This window comes from Ahaetulla prasina, chromosome 1 (assembly GCF_028640845.1).
Source record: "Ahaetulla prasina isolate Xishuangbanna chromosome 1, ASM2864084v1, whole genome shotgun sequence".
In the NCBI taxonomy this organism is placed as follows: Eukaryota; Metazoa; Chordata; class Lepidosauria; order Squamata; family Colubridae; genus Ahaetulla; species Ahaetulla prasina.
This window is the reverse complement of record NC_080539.1, coordinates 77,688,326-77,703,070: the sequence shown is the minus strand read 5'-3', so window position 1 is coordinate 77,703,070 and position 14,745 is coordinate 77,688,326. Positions and strand designations below refer to the sequence as shown.

Below are 14,745 nucleotides of genomic sequence, written 5' to 3'. Positions count from 1 at the left end.
GGCTTAGGACCGGGTTACTTACGGGACCATCTACTGCCGTCTTCTATCTCCCAGCACCCAGTGCGTTCCCATAGAGAGGGACTCCTTAGGGTGCCGTCAGCCAAACAATATCGACTGGCGGCCCCCAGGGGGAGGGCCTTCTCTGTGGGGGCTCCTACCCTGTGGAACGAGCTTCCCCCTGTACTCCGACAATTGCCTGACCTTAGGACCTTTCGCCGCGAACTTAAAACCTATTTATTTCGTATGGCTGGACTGGCTTGATTTTAAAATTTTAATTTAATTTAATTGGGTTTTAAATTTCTGTAATTTTATGGGTGTAATTTGTATTTTAAATTTTTTCGACAAATTGAATAAGTTTTTTAAGGGCTATTTTTAATATTGTATTTGTCTGTGGTTGTATTTTACTTGGTTGTTCACCGTCCTGAGTCCTTCGGGAGAAGGGCGGTATACAAATTGAAATATTATTATTATTATTATTATTATTATTATAATCATTATGTTCTACATTAAATAGAAAGTAACTATTAATTCTGCTGCCAAGCTTAATATTTTTTACAATATGAAACTCTTAAGCCATGTTACCAGAGTTTAGGCAAGGCACCACTATGATTTTAAAAATATAATCTTACATTTGAGATAAAACACTGACAACTACCAGCTTGACAATGCATAATACTAACACCTAGATATATTTGCTTTTCTTTGTCTACTCACAACTTCAGAACATTTATTATCTATTATTATTTGGACTATAACACAGTCCACTTATATGTTGGCAAAGCAAGTCTTTCCTTCAGCTGTAATAGATCAGACTACAATTCTCCCCAATGAGCATCACGGGTAGCTCCAACAAGCACTCCATCCTGTTTGTACAACTAATGTGCACGTGATTTACTCAGCTCTTCTAAAGGCAGTTTCTCCCTTTCATACAACTTTTCTATCCTGTCGCTAGAAACAACTTGTATGTTACGAACTTTGGAAGAAGTGAAGAGTGGATTCTCTAAATTAAGACAAAGAGCTTAGTTATGCTTTAAAATCTATAAAAGCCACAGCAAACTCAGAAGGTTGCAGTAATAACTGGGGGGTATTGTCAATCCATGCATGATCTATGCTCTCTAATGAGAGTTCCATGGGTATTTTGAACTCAAACTCCTGTTAGGTTTGGCCACAAGGCCGGTGACAGCCAAAAATATTGGGAGAGCACCAAGTTGCTCTTCATGAAGACACAGTCAATTTTGTTTAGCTTAATGCAAAAAATAAAATGAATCGCATATAGCCATTTTGGTTGTGCAGCCCTTTATTAGCAACTAAAATAGAAGATATTTGTTGTACAACACGGGTAGTAATTGACTATACTGGAGTTTTATTATATTCTAATACAGGATCTTTTATAAATGCATTTTTTTTATTAAAAAGCTTCCATCCTTTTCTGTTTAAACTTGCAAAACTATTCTGAAAGCAGAGTATGTGCACAGGTCTGCAGAGTGCAAATCTGGGATGTGGTAAATGCTTTACATGTTGTATTTTGCAAGGACCGTCTGTCACCATACCTTTATAGCCACTGGTTTTTAGAAGTCACAACATTTTGACACCAGCCTTCCTCCCTTGTCCTAAACAAGAAAGCATTTTTAAAATGAGTTGTAACTAAGGAAGGACTACACCTACTAGAAAAAAAGAAGAGTTCTATTAGTTTGAGGTTTCAGTATACCCAAAGATCAGGAACTGCATCTTTGCAAGGGCAAGGCTGGGACCCCATTGAGTGTGCAGGTGTCATCCCTGAGTAGTCAGAGGTTCAGTGGACCATTAATGCTCCTGCTGCATAACTCACTGAGCTATCTTGCCAGTTTCGACATTGACTTGACTGAGCATAATTCAAAAATGAAAAGCTCATGTTCATTCCATTCTTCTGGAGCTCTGTGATAGCCTAGATGGAATAAAAAGAAAGTATTATAAAATGACTACTCAGCTCACTGGCGACACTTCTTACACATTCATAAGGAATATTTTTTCCCCCCAAATCAAGAACTTTGAACAACTCATGGTTAGTGAAATAACCATTCATATGGAAAACTGAGACAGATGGATGCACTAATTTACTTCGGAACATGTTAAAAACAACTATTGATTGTCAGAAGGCCAATTAACTCTCAGAATGCTTTTTAATCTCAAATGGACCTTAATGGGGCCCAAAGGCAATCCTGCTAATAAAGATTATGCTCACTTTGCAACACACCATCTTCCCCTGTAATTGTTTTTATTAAAACAATATTTTTTAAAAGTCAAGTGGGAGAACAAAGGATGCGTTTGGGAATGTACCATGTTGTTTACTCCTGACTCATAGTGAGGCACATAGTCCAGGGGTGAAATCGACTTACCTTCCTTACCGGCTCGGAAGTCCACACGCCCCCCGCAAAACCTTCTGTGCATGTGCAGAAGGTAAAAAACACATTACTTCCTGATTAAAACCAGGAAGTAATGACACCCGGGCGGCGGGTGTCGCTGGTGGTTTGGCGATCACTACCGGATCGCCGAACCACCGGCCACAATCGCTACCGGATCACAAGATCCGGTCAGAACTGGGAGCATTTCACCCCTGACATAGTCCCATAGTCTATAGTCTACTAATTGTAAATCTTCCTGAGTTCTGAATTTAACTTAACAAAAAGAGCTTTTTTCTGAATGCCTGTATTTTATTTGATCACGCAGAAAATTCAGCATGCACACATACCACCAACCCACATCCAAGAATATACCATAAATACAGATGACAAAGGAAAAGCTTCATCCCTTTTTCACAGGAAGATTAGTCATTTTTGGATGAATAATCAACTTGTCATGGTAAAATTAAGGTTACTCTTCCATGAACTGGCAAACAGGAAGGCTGCAATTCTACTGACTCTGAACTTTTTCTTGCAAGTACCCCAAGGGATATGCTCTGTCATCCCATAGCTAGATGAAATTACAATTGAACAAAATAGTAGGTGGGACTTTTACACTAATGAAATTGACATTTTAAAAATTCAGAATCTCTACCAGTTTTATCTTGCAGATTCTCCTTCCTCAACTCCCTAAATTATTTTATTATTTAATAAATTTATTAGCTGCATCTCTAGGTGGGATAAAAAAACAATAATTATTTAAAATGGCCACCAGTAAGTCAATATGGCCAACATAACTATCCACAATGGGAAACAACAGTATAAGCCCTATATCAATGAAATTACAAATCACTGGCTGTTGAAAAAAACCCAATCAGGGTCACATGGAGTTCGGAAGAAATACTATTCCAAAAACCAGGGACAGCCACAGAGAAAGTAGGTTTCTACGGTACTGTTCTGCACAATAGCAGGGCTTTCTTGATGGATCTGGCGTATGCCAACCCTGCCAGATCTTATCAATTAGGTAAAAGCAATCAGAAAGTGATAGTCTTGAGGGCATGAAGAGCTTTTATATATTTATAACTTGAAAACTTATACTCATTATTTCATTTAACAACAAGTACTTACGTTTAATAAAACACCAATAGGATGTCTTCCACATATTGTATTATGGTATTTCTTCAAGTAATTGCTAAAGGACACAGGGTCAAGCTGTTCTATAATGTTCATACCCTGAGGAGAATTATAAAATTATAGTTAATTTTTAAATGCCTCAAATATAAAATATATTATTTAACAAACAGAAAAACTGGCAGTATGATTGACAGATAAAAACTAAATCATTATACACTAGGAATATAATAACTTATTTAGCTCAGGGTTGAAGTGGGGGGTCCTTGAAGCTCTCCGAGCTTGGCTGTTTTCTTATAGAAGAGGTCTTGGTGATTCCTTGATTGGGCTGTTGACCACTCCCATCGATGCTGGCAAGATGAGCCACTAGTACTGTATATAAAATGAGAACAAACCCTACTCCTTACTAGCATCGATGATGTTATCTAGATTGGCAATGAAATGTCTTCAAGAAAACAACCAAGCCCAGAGGACCAAAGACCCCAATAGTTTATATCTGAGGAAAAAGCATTTATAGATTATATTCACTTTACTAAATAAAAACTAGTAGTAAGAGTGACATTGGGTATTTTGAGTGTTTGTGATTCAACAAAAGCAGCAATTATTTTCTTCTCTCACAGGTTCTATTAATTATTTTCTTCTATATTTTATTTTCAACACCAGAGTCCTCATCCAATGATAAAGTGAAGGGCGTAGGACAAGAACAGCTTTACAACAATTTCCTGTAACGATTTTATCCAAGTGTCTCAATGCGAAATAATCATACTTATAAAACAATATTTTATAGGTAAGGATAGGTGCTGAAATCTTCAGGCCCTGCTGAACTACACTGAAGATCCAGCCACTTTATCAGTGCCCAGAAGGAGGGCAGAAAGGCAAGAGCACACTCCTTCTGGCAGCCTTAATGGCAAGAATCAGAAAGGTTTCAGGTCGGGTATAGGACTGAAATGACATTTGTCCCACTTGTGGATAACCACTGGAAGGACTGGGATGGAAATATTTCATCCATCCTTCCTCTCCTTGATTTGCTATCAACTATGGTATTCTTCTAAAGAGGTTCCTCACGGCTCAATTCTTCCCCTACTATTGTTTAACACCTACATAAAACCTCTAGTGAGGTTATTTGATGGCACGGGATGAGATATCATCAATATATAATAACACTCAACTTATATATCTCCACCCCAGCCAGCCAAGGGATACTGGGGAGGCTCAGTTTTAATGTGTGGGTGAGGATGAATAAACTGCAGTTCAACCCTAGCAAAATGGGGGCTTTGCATGGGTGCTCTCTTTCTCTCTCTCCCTCCCGCTCCCCTCTCTCTCTGAACCATGACTTTCATGGAATTGAAATTTGGCAAATTTTATAACACCACAGTTATGACATAAATGTGATAATGCATCCATTTATGACAAAATACAAAATATTATACATATTTCCTATGATTAACTGCTGATGTTTTACTTTGCTACACAGTCCAACATGGGCTATTTTCAATCTCTGAATATCTCCCTGAATTTTTAAGAACTTTTCCAGTGAAGGCAGAACATTAGACGCTCAGTCATTGTTGAAGACACTGAGGAATCTGATAAGGAAAATACCCCTGAAATGATCATCCAGGGCAACGGTCACCAACTGGTGGTCCGTGGATCACTGGTGGTCCATAAGAAAATTTTGGTGGTCCGCAGAAAAATTATTTGCATTTTTTATGTTGCATTAAATCAGTGTCTTCAAACTATGGCCCCTGGGCCAGATACATGCAATGAATGTTTTTGTTGCTGCAGAGAGTCTCCCCCTTTTTGTGAAGGTCAGAGGGGGGCAGAAATTCCAATTTGGATTCTGCTTTGGCCTCCTAGTGCAGAGCTTTGGGTGAAGGCTGGAGGGAAGTCTGCTAGTGGCAAAGAGCTAGAGGGCCTTGTTCCAGTGGGACAGTATCATGGCCTGGAACTGGCTGACCATGTCAGGCCACTGAGCCTCCAGGTGCCGATACCTGGTCTTGCACTCCCGCAGGTCTTCCCTCTGCTTGGAAAGCCTATACTCATAGTCCTCAGTGAGGTACTTCTGCTGAGCCTCCTTCTCAATCAGATCCAATTTGAACTGAGCCAGCTGTTTTTGTCAACTCATTCTCATGGTGACTGCTTAGCTCCAGCAACTAAGGAACCTGGGCAGAGAAGTTAGGAGTGGCTGGCAGGGGAGGAGTAAGTAGAAGCCGGCAAGGCGCCCCTCAATGTGTGACATTGAGTTGGCCATCGAGTTGGCCATGCCCAATCACATGACCACCTGGCCATGCCCACTCAGCCGGTCATTAGGCAGATCATATTAGTGGTCCATGGGATTTAAAATTATAAATTTAGTGGTCCCTGATATCCGAAAGGTTGGTGACCCGATCCAAGGGATCGAAGGTTGTATAATAGTTATACACACATATGTAACTGAAAGTTATACCGCCTATCACACCAAGTATTAGTGCTACTTATTTTAATTCAAATAATGCTTTGCTAAAATCATCTGCACTCTAAAGTGTATTTATATTCCCTAGTCTCCATCTTCAGGCTCCAATTGCTTTTTGTAATTCATGTCCAATTAGACCTTCACTGTGTGGTCATGTTAATCTTCCCTAAAGCTACATTTCTGTCATCCCCACTTTCAGCAAATCTTATTGTCAATAAATGACTATTACTTGCCTATTCCTGACTGGCTGGCTAAATCACATACACAAAGGATTACCAGTAGTTAAGCAACAAACTGCTCTATTTGTTTTCTGGCTTTATTGGTTACCAAACTGGCATCAAGAAGGCAGCATTCTTGTTGTTAACAACGAGAAAACTCATTAAAACCTGACTGTTTAAATGGGCATTCAGGAACTGAAGAATCAGTGAAGAATGTTCCTGGGACGTATGCGGGCACTCCTTATTGTTCTAATGCTTGTTTGCTTAAAACAGCATAAAAACGCTTGTAATAAAATGAGGCTGTATGGGTTCATACAATAAATAACCATGACTGACAAACCTCGGTGGATATGTGCACACAATGCAATAAGCCCCAAACAAACAAACAAACAAACAAACAAACGAATTGGTTCATGGACAGCATATAAAAGATATAATGGGTAATACTTTGATCAGATTCAAGACAAAAAATGTGCAAGAAATATTTACACTTACCATTTTATCTAAGTGTTCAATTGATCTATAAATCTCTCCTTGAGACTCATCATAGTAACTGTATCTGAACCTCTGACCTTAAGAGAAAAAGCCATATGAAATTAAAGACCAAAGGAGTAGCTATATACATGTTTATGGCAAGTCAAACAGAATTACGTTTTGATTCATAAATACACACACACACACACACGCATACAATAACACGAATTTTATACATACATACATATATACATACAAAAATTTGTGTTATGGAACACTGGCATTTGTAAGAAATTTCTTTTTTCCAAAGCACACCAAAAATGCCTCTGGTAAAAACTGAAGAAAGACACCCCCAAACACATTCCCAAGTATATGCTGTATTGAAAGATCTGAAATATTAACCTAGGAGGAAGAAACACACAGGCAAAAAATGCAAATTTTGAAAAAGTTCTATCAATCCTACAATGATAGAATTATTCTATGCACAACTAATAATACTTTGGCATATGTAGAACGCATTTCTTTTGTACAAGCATCTCACCTCTAAGGACAAAAAAATCCTGACTGTTAAATGTGCATGCAGGCACTATTCTGACTTCAGACATTTCTTTTATTGCTCACCAGGCTTCCTGCCCACTGATTTTAATTGCTAATGCTTCTTTTAATTAAAACAAATGGGAAGCTACTTTGCTGGAAGTAGAGCTGGACAAACCACTCAGGGAAACTTAAATAAAGCACTTTCCTACTGCTTAAATTCAACTGCTTGAGGTGTTGAAGTTGTTCTTTGCTTTTATGGCAATTCTGGTGGAAGTACCTTCTCTATACACACATACACACACACATGCAATGATGGGAAAGATTAGCCTCCTGGTGTCCTCTGAACTTGGTTGTTTTTCTGCAGATGTTTCACTACCACCCTAGGTATCATCATCAGTGCATGGGGAAGTAAGAGTTTGTTTAAAACAAGTAAAACAAGCCTTCAAATGACATGGGTATCTCAACATTCTGAGCAGTCGTTCTGGAGGAACATTTTAAGATGCACCCGTCCAGATGGTTTGCACACTTATAGTGCAAAGAAAAGCAACAGCCTGAAGCATAGCCTGAATGTTTTAGAATGCTTTTGAGCGTAAATTTGGTAATTATTTTTTGAAAATAAAAACAATGATAAGAGAAGGGGAAAAGAATGCAATCTAGTGTATTGTTTAGAAGTATGGCCTCCTGCTTAAGAAAGATTAAGGTAATTATCCATCCATCCATCCATTTATCCACCCACCCACCAATTCATCTATCCATCCAATTTATATGGTTCTCAATCTCAGTGAGTGTTTCTGGGTGCCAAATAGAATTAGAATAGAATAAAAACCATTATTGCACATTTAAATACAGGCAATATAGTACCATTAAGAAGTAGGTCCCTGCACACTCAAGCCCCCAGAACCAGGTCTTTAGGGCCTTAGGAAAGGCCAGTAGGGTTGAAGCATCCACATCTCCAGAGGGAGAATGTTTCATAGAGAGGTTTATAGCAAAAAAAGCATGTCTTCCATGCCTCACCAACTGGCATTCTTTGACTGATGGGACCAAAAGCATTCTGACTCTGTTTGATTGGATCAGATGGACAGAAACAACTGAGGAGAGACAGTTCGTTAAGTAACCCAGACCTAAGACAAGAAGGGCTTTAAAGGTGGCAATCAGCACCATGAATTTCTCCTAAAAGCACATTGCATTATTTAAAAAGTAATCCTAAAAGTATTACTGGTGTTTCATATATCAAGTATATATCATTCTGCACCAGCTGAAGCTTCTGAATGCTCTTGAATGTCAGTCCCATGCATAGGGAATTGCAATAATCCAGGCAAGAGATCGTAAGGGCCTAAGTGACAGGTCAGGGGATAGACACAGATGGCACACAACCTAAAGGTGTGCAAAAGCCCTCCAAGCCATAGATGCTGCCTATCCTTTTGAGCAGGATCAGTGAGTCCAGGAGAACCCCTAGATTACATGCGATCACAATTTCTGAAGTTCCCTGTTGGCTTCCTACAAAATCAATGGGGAAGCTGGTAGGAAGTTTTTTGCCTGCCTGTACTCTTTAGTGCCCTCCCTGTAGCACCTGTACACTCAACCACCAGCCTGCTTGCTTGGGACTCCCACTTCTTCCTGATTAGACCCGGGGTTATGACAGTAACTGGGACCACCAGGATTGCCATCACTAAGTAATGCAGTCATATGACATTGCACTTTATAACAGCATAATTTAGTGATGGAAATTCTGGTCCCAATTGCCATCATAACCAGAGGACTACTTGTATTCAAGAAAATAGAACAAATTGTCCATCCATCCTGATACTCGTCAGCTGCATTAGATGTCTACAGTTATAATCCCCATATAGTATACTGTAGATCAGTGGTAGTCAACCTGGTCCCTACCGCCCACTAATGGGCGTTCCAGCTTTCATGGTGGGCGGTAGGGGTTTTGTCCGATACTGAAGCACTTTCCTTTTTTAAAAAAATTTAATTGACTTTTTAAAAAAAATTCATAGCATTATTTTAAAACATTTTCATTAGGTTTTCATAAAATTCCTCATGACAATTTAAATTTCTGAAAATATACTATTTGTATCGCCCGCGCATAAGTTTAGTTCACATTACGTAAGTGAAACTAAATGGCGCTATAGTGCGACTGCAAACAAAAGAGCCTCGTCCCAAAATAGCTCACGCATCTCCCCCACACCATCCAGCTGTAACAGACAAGCAGAGCTGGTAGCTGGTGCCCCCCCCCCAAACCCAATCCACAATGCGCGAGAGGCATGCACAGACGACGATACACGGTGCATTACTGTGGAACCAGTGGGCGGTTGGAAAATTTTTCTACTAACAGAGATACAAAAGTGGGCGGTAGGTATACAAAGGTTGACTACCCCTGCTGTAGATTATGGATAACAATTCATCACAATAGAGAGGCAACAAATTGAGGAATGTTAATGGACAACACCATTAATTTTGCTTTATTTTGCTGAAGCAGGTTTGTTATTTTAAAATAGGTTAATTTTAAACAAGTTATTTTGTGAACATGTTCAGATATATAATTTAACTTACCCCAATGACAGAAGTCAGAGGAAACCACAAAAAGATTACAAGGATCTGCTAAATATTTGCTGAATAGTTTTCCAAATTCCTGTTCTTTTGTCTCACTCAGTGCTCCAACCAATACAGGAACAATAGTAAACTCATCCTTATGGCTAAAAAGAAGAAAAAAAGGATTCAGAACTTGATTGGTGCCATTTTAAGTTTTTTGTCACATTCAAATGATTCTGTAGGACCTGATGAGCTCCCTGCAAAAGTCTCACTATTCCTGACAATGAATAGGGTTTGGCACACCTGGCAAAAAACATTTAGATTTTGAATTTCTTGTAAATGATTCCTAGGATACCACATATGATAGTCACAGATGTCAAGGTGCCTGGCAATGTTTCTCTTCCTGAGACACCTGGTTTTAGTTCACTAATCTTTTAATTTACAAAAAAGCAATGTAAATTAATCTGTTCAAAGCAGAGCACCAACCTCAACCTCAAAGACTCAAGATATATTATTAAGAAATAAAATGGATTTTGTTGGTTGCAAATTAATGGTTTGTTAGGAAGCATGCCCAAAACTGTCAGGAAAAAAAGACAAACTGCAGGAGAGATTAAAAAATAATAGGGTGCAACAATGAATAGCATCATAATTTACAATCCATAAATTTTCAGCTAAGGCACGGTTGTTAGGAGAAATTGAGCCCTAAGCCCTGCAATGTGGGATGCCTCAGGCTTAAGCCTTTCTCTGTTCCTTTATAACAACTACATAAAATGACTAGGGGAGGTCATCAGTTGGAATGGAATTTATATCATCTGTATGCTAATTATATCCAATTACATATCATCTGGAAACTTTAACTAGTCCAGAATGCAGCAGCACACACAGTAATGAGGGACTGTAGGCTTGTCCATGTAACACTTTTTAAATTTTGCTAATCATTCCAAATTATTTCAAAAAATACACATATGAGCTAAGTAGAGATCAGGAGCAGAATATTTACAGATTTCAAACCTTTTAATCTCACTTTATTTAAAAATGCACATATCTTTATTATTAAAAGGACAAAGATTCTCTATTGGAAACTCTATTTTGCTCAATTCTTTGCATTTCTATTCTTCTAACATAACCTATCTTTATGTGTTTAAAAGTTTCAGTTCACAGTCCTTTCATTTTAATTGGTTTGGTACATCAAAGCCCTAAGGATTTTGAAGACATAAATGTATTTCATTGTTACTAAATAACTGAGAAAATGGATTTATTACTATAATTATTTATATTATTATTATACATGCAATTTGATATCTGCAATTTTTAAATGATCCATGTACCTTTCCATGGCTTTAGCAGTGTAAGGCAAGTGCATTTCAATACTGTGTTCATCTTCATCTGTTTGCAAAGACATGCGCTCAAACATTCCAGTCTTCCACAGATCTGCATAAACTGAAAAATTTCAAATATATTAATAGACTAAAAAAAGGAACAAATGGATAAACAGCTGCATAACCCCCCTCCCCTTTTCTGCTTTATACGTTAAGACTGATGATTTCTGAAGAATTAACAATGGAACCATAGCTTCTAGTAAGAATACTATTCACAGTAATTCTGGTGAAAGTTCCCTCCCTCCCGACTTACCCTAGAAATGAAATAGGGCACTCCAAACAAACAAATAAATAATTAAAACTAGTGTTTTGTTGAGGGGAAGGTTTACACACAGAAAAACAGGATAATACATATGGAAATATGCTAGTTTGATTTGTATTTGCTCATACATGCTGTACGTTAGAGAACACTAATGTAAGATTTCAACTGTATAAAATAAAGATACAACTGTGGAGTAATGGCACATTTAACACCTTTTAACGTTTATAAAATATAGTAAGGGACATTTTTCAGACATAGCTAGTAATTTTTGTTACAATCTAAAAGCTTGTCTCAATTGTTTCTCCCAAGTTGCTTTGTAGCTAGTGAGATTGAAAACATTACTTAGAGCTAGGTACGCACAAAATTAACCAATCTGGGAACAGGACCATGTCATTGAGGGAGTGAATCGACAATTTCTATAAGTAAATTCTATGAACGAGGTAGTTCTAGGTATCCCAGAAAATGGATTCCAAATGAGCATTTCATCTGGAACACTTCAATCAGCTTCTAGGTGAGAGACTTTATAATATCCTTGAAAGTACCAACCACCTCTGGAATGACACGGTCAAGTAGGATATTTGACATGATCTGGAGTTGGAGCGGGATATTTCTCAATTTTTCAGAATGTCCTATTTCCAAATTGATGAGTTTTGCACATTCTAATTTAAACCATGAGCTTAAAACGGGACTCCCAGCTCAAAATGTAGTTAATTTTCAGAGAAATGTACATTGGCAATAAACACATTTACTTGTCATTTTGCGATTAGGCTTAGTGTATCAATTGAACCCAGGCACATAGTTTTCATGTGGCTATGAATAACTTTTACTCCTTCCATAGCCACAGCTTACCTAGTCTGGATGTGACTTCCACTTCACCTTAACTTGGTGTAATTAAGTATCATCAATCAATGCAGTAACTGAGATAAAAAACAAAAGTAGCAACAAAGCAGAATCGCTTCCATTGACGTTATCTCCATTGTTCAGGCTTATTTAATCACTCCACGCAGGGTTCTTATTTTAAACGATCTGGTGGAAGGATTAGACTTTGCTCACTCCACACCTGGATGATCTGTGACTGACTAGATATGCTCCTGCATTTTTGTTTAAAACGTAAAATCTTGGAACTGGCAACTGCCAGTTACCAAAGATGTAGAGAAGTAGCTGCAGAGAAATATAATAGGTAAACAACTGCAGGTTGTAGTAAATTGTGTTGTGTGTGGCATGCACTATGGTTAATATTAAATTATACTTACACGTAAATATACCTAAGACAGTCGCCAACAGTTCACGTACTGAGTTAAGCTTTAACATGGTTTGTTTTTTGACTTAATACACTATATGAATTCAGTCTTTTGTGTGTTAAACTTCTATGCAAACCCAGCCAATACATAAAAAAAAACAATAAGTATTAAAACCATCTGCATCAATATAGCTGCCTTTTTGTACAAATAGTTAAGAGATAAATTATGCAGAATAGACAGTCTCAAAAAAATAGACTAAATTTGCTAAGAACTGATTTTGTTTGTGTATTGCATGAATTGTGTACAGTTACCCTTTTGATCAATTCGCAAATCATATAGGGGAGTTCTATATATATCCACACTGGAAAGTGCACATCTGGAGAGGGGCACATGATGGGAAGGCCCAAGGATGAAGATTCGCCGTCTGAAGATAAGAAAAAACATTTGAGTAAAACATTTCATAACTAAAGCACATCAAGAGGTCTGATTTCCTTGTTTAATTTCCACATTATATTTGTAATGTGGTTGATTGTGAGAAGTTGAATCATATAACATCTGGATCACATGAAGAGTTTCATACAGAATTTGGCAAGCACAATCCCAGGGAAAAAGTAATCTACATTTGGACAGATATAGATTTGATATTTGACAATACAAAGGCTTCTTCTGAACACAGAATAAATCTTTCAGATTCTTTTTCCCATTGCAATCTCGTGCTCTGCTTTCCATTTAATTCAAGATGATTCCCCCATCCATAAAAACGGATTTTAGACAAGTATTTGAAAAAGAAAGCATCAGTAAAAAATCCTACAGGTCTCCTACAGTCTCTAGGATCCAGCTGATTATGCTTGTAATGCTGATAAACAGATTTCCTTTCCTGACAAATCCACCTTAAATAATTTTATGTTGTCTTAACCGGTATCTATACAAACTGCATCTGGTAGTACTTAGGACAAGAATCTTCTTGAATGCTACTTACGTAATTGAAGGATCCACTTGTTTGTATGCATGAGCTGCACAAGACCCACAGTAAGTATATCCTGCATGTCTGCCACAAAACAAAAGACACTTTCTTTGAGGCTTTTTTTGAATCTCTGTAGAAAAATCTCAATGAAATAAATATAACTGAGTTTGATAAGCAGATATTTGGCCAATCTACAGATATCAGGTTAGTGCTACAAGCTAAGTACTAAAATCAAGGCGAAAAGCTTACTTATTTGGCAGAAAATAAGGTGGGTATCAGCAGTGAGAAAACGATGATGTAATGATCAGATCTGGCCTCCAAGACCTCCTGACCCAACTCAGTGCAATGATGGCTATTCATTCAAAAGTAATTATTTTATAGAAAAAGGGACTAGCAAGTAAAATGAGACCTCCTTGGGAGCTACTGTTTCAAGCTGATTGAACTATACTGAAAAGAGTTCCTGGAATCTGTCCTTGTTCTTCCTGACAGGAAAAACAAGGAATGCCTGTCTGGTCATGCCAAAGGCATACAGATTCTGAAAAGTTAGTTGTGGGGGTGGGGGAAGGGAGAAATAAACTCATTGAAAGAAAAAATCCTCAGTCCTGATGTGTATGCCATATCAAGGTTTAGGCACAGGAAAAAAAATTACATCTGTATATTTTAATTAAAGATTAAAGTGATTTGAAGATACTAATATTCTGCTTTCTCAGAGAGATTGCTCAGAAGATTTAACATTTTACATATTCTAAATGCTACTCAATTGAGTAGCAGAAGATAACATTGCATTTTTTGCTCCATAAGGCGCACCTGACCATAAGATGCACCTAGGTTTAGGAGAGGAAAACAAGAAAAAAAATACCAGGCAGAGCCTGAGAGGACCACAGATAGGTGTCCTCTCATGTGCCAGGTCTGCCTATTGACTCCTGCACTGCGGAAAAGAGACAGAAGAGGTGGGCAATGACAAAGAAAGAAGAGGTGGGGTTCAGCACTATAAAGGGACTCTGCCGCCAGCACTGGTCCACCGTTGGGGACCCCTGAGGTAATACACTTCACGGTCTGTGACTCAATATTTGCTCCATAAGATGCACAGACATTTCCACTCACTTTTTTTTGGGGGGGGGGAGTGTGTCTTATGGAGCGAAAAATACGATATACATATATATGTATAAAATATAAA

At 38.0% G+C, this 14,745-nt stretch overlaps 1 protein-coding gene across 6 annotated transcripts in view; it reads right to left on the bottom strand.

Annotated features, from left to right (window-relative positions):
- Window positions 1-1,279: 1,279 nt before the first annotated feature.
- MEMO1 (mediator of cell motility 1) overlaps window positions 1,280-14,745 on the bottom strand; it is a 29,447-nt gene continuing 15,981 nt past the window's right edge. For 2 of the 6 annotated variants that reach the window (XM_058164964.1, XM_058164946.1), the window contains exons 3-10: window positions 13,584-13,652; window positions 12,916-13,028; window positions 11,051-11,162; window positions 9,744-9,886; window positions 6,672-6,748; window positions 3,507-3,611; window positions 1,829-1,924; window positions 1,280-1,610 (exon numbers count right to left, since the gene is read on the bottom strand). In XM_058164964.1, coding sequence (XP_058020947.1) covers window positions 1,569-1,610; window positions 1,829-1,924; window positions 3,507-3,611; window positions 6,672-6,748; window positions 9,744-9,886; window positions 11,051-11,162; window positions 12,916-13,028; window positions 13,584-13,652 — 757 coding nt within the window. In that variant the 3' untranslated portion in view covers window positions 1,280-1,568. Of the gene's footprint in view, window positions 1,925-3,506; window positions 3,612-6,671; window positions 6,749-9,743; window positions 9,887-11,050; window positions 11,163-12,915; window positions 13,029-13,583; window positions 13,653-14,745 lie in introns of those variants that run through there. The other 4 variants (XM_058164972.1, XM_058164953.1, XR_009152917.1 and 1 more) reach the window with 3 other exon arrangements.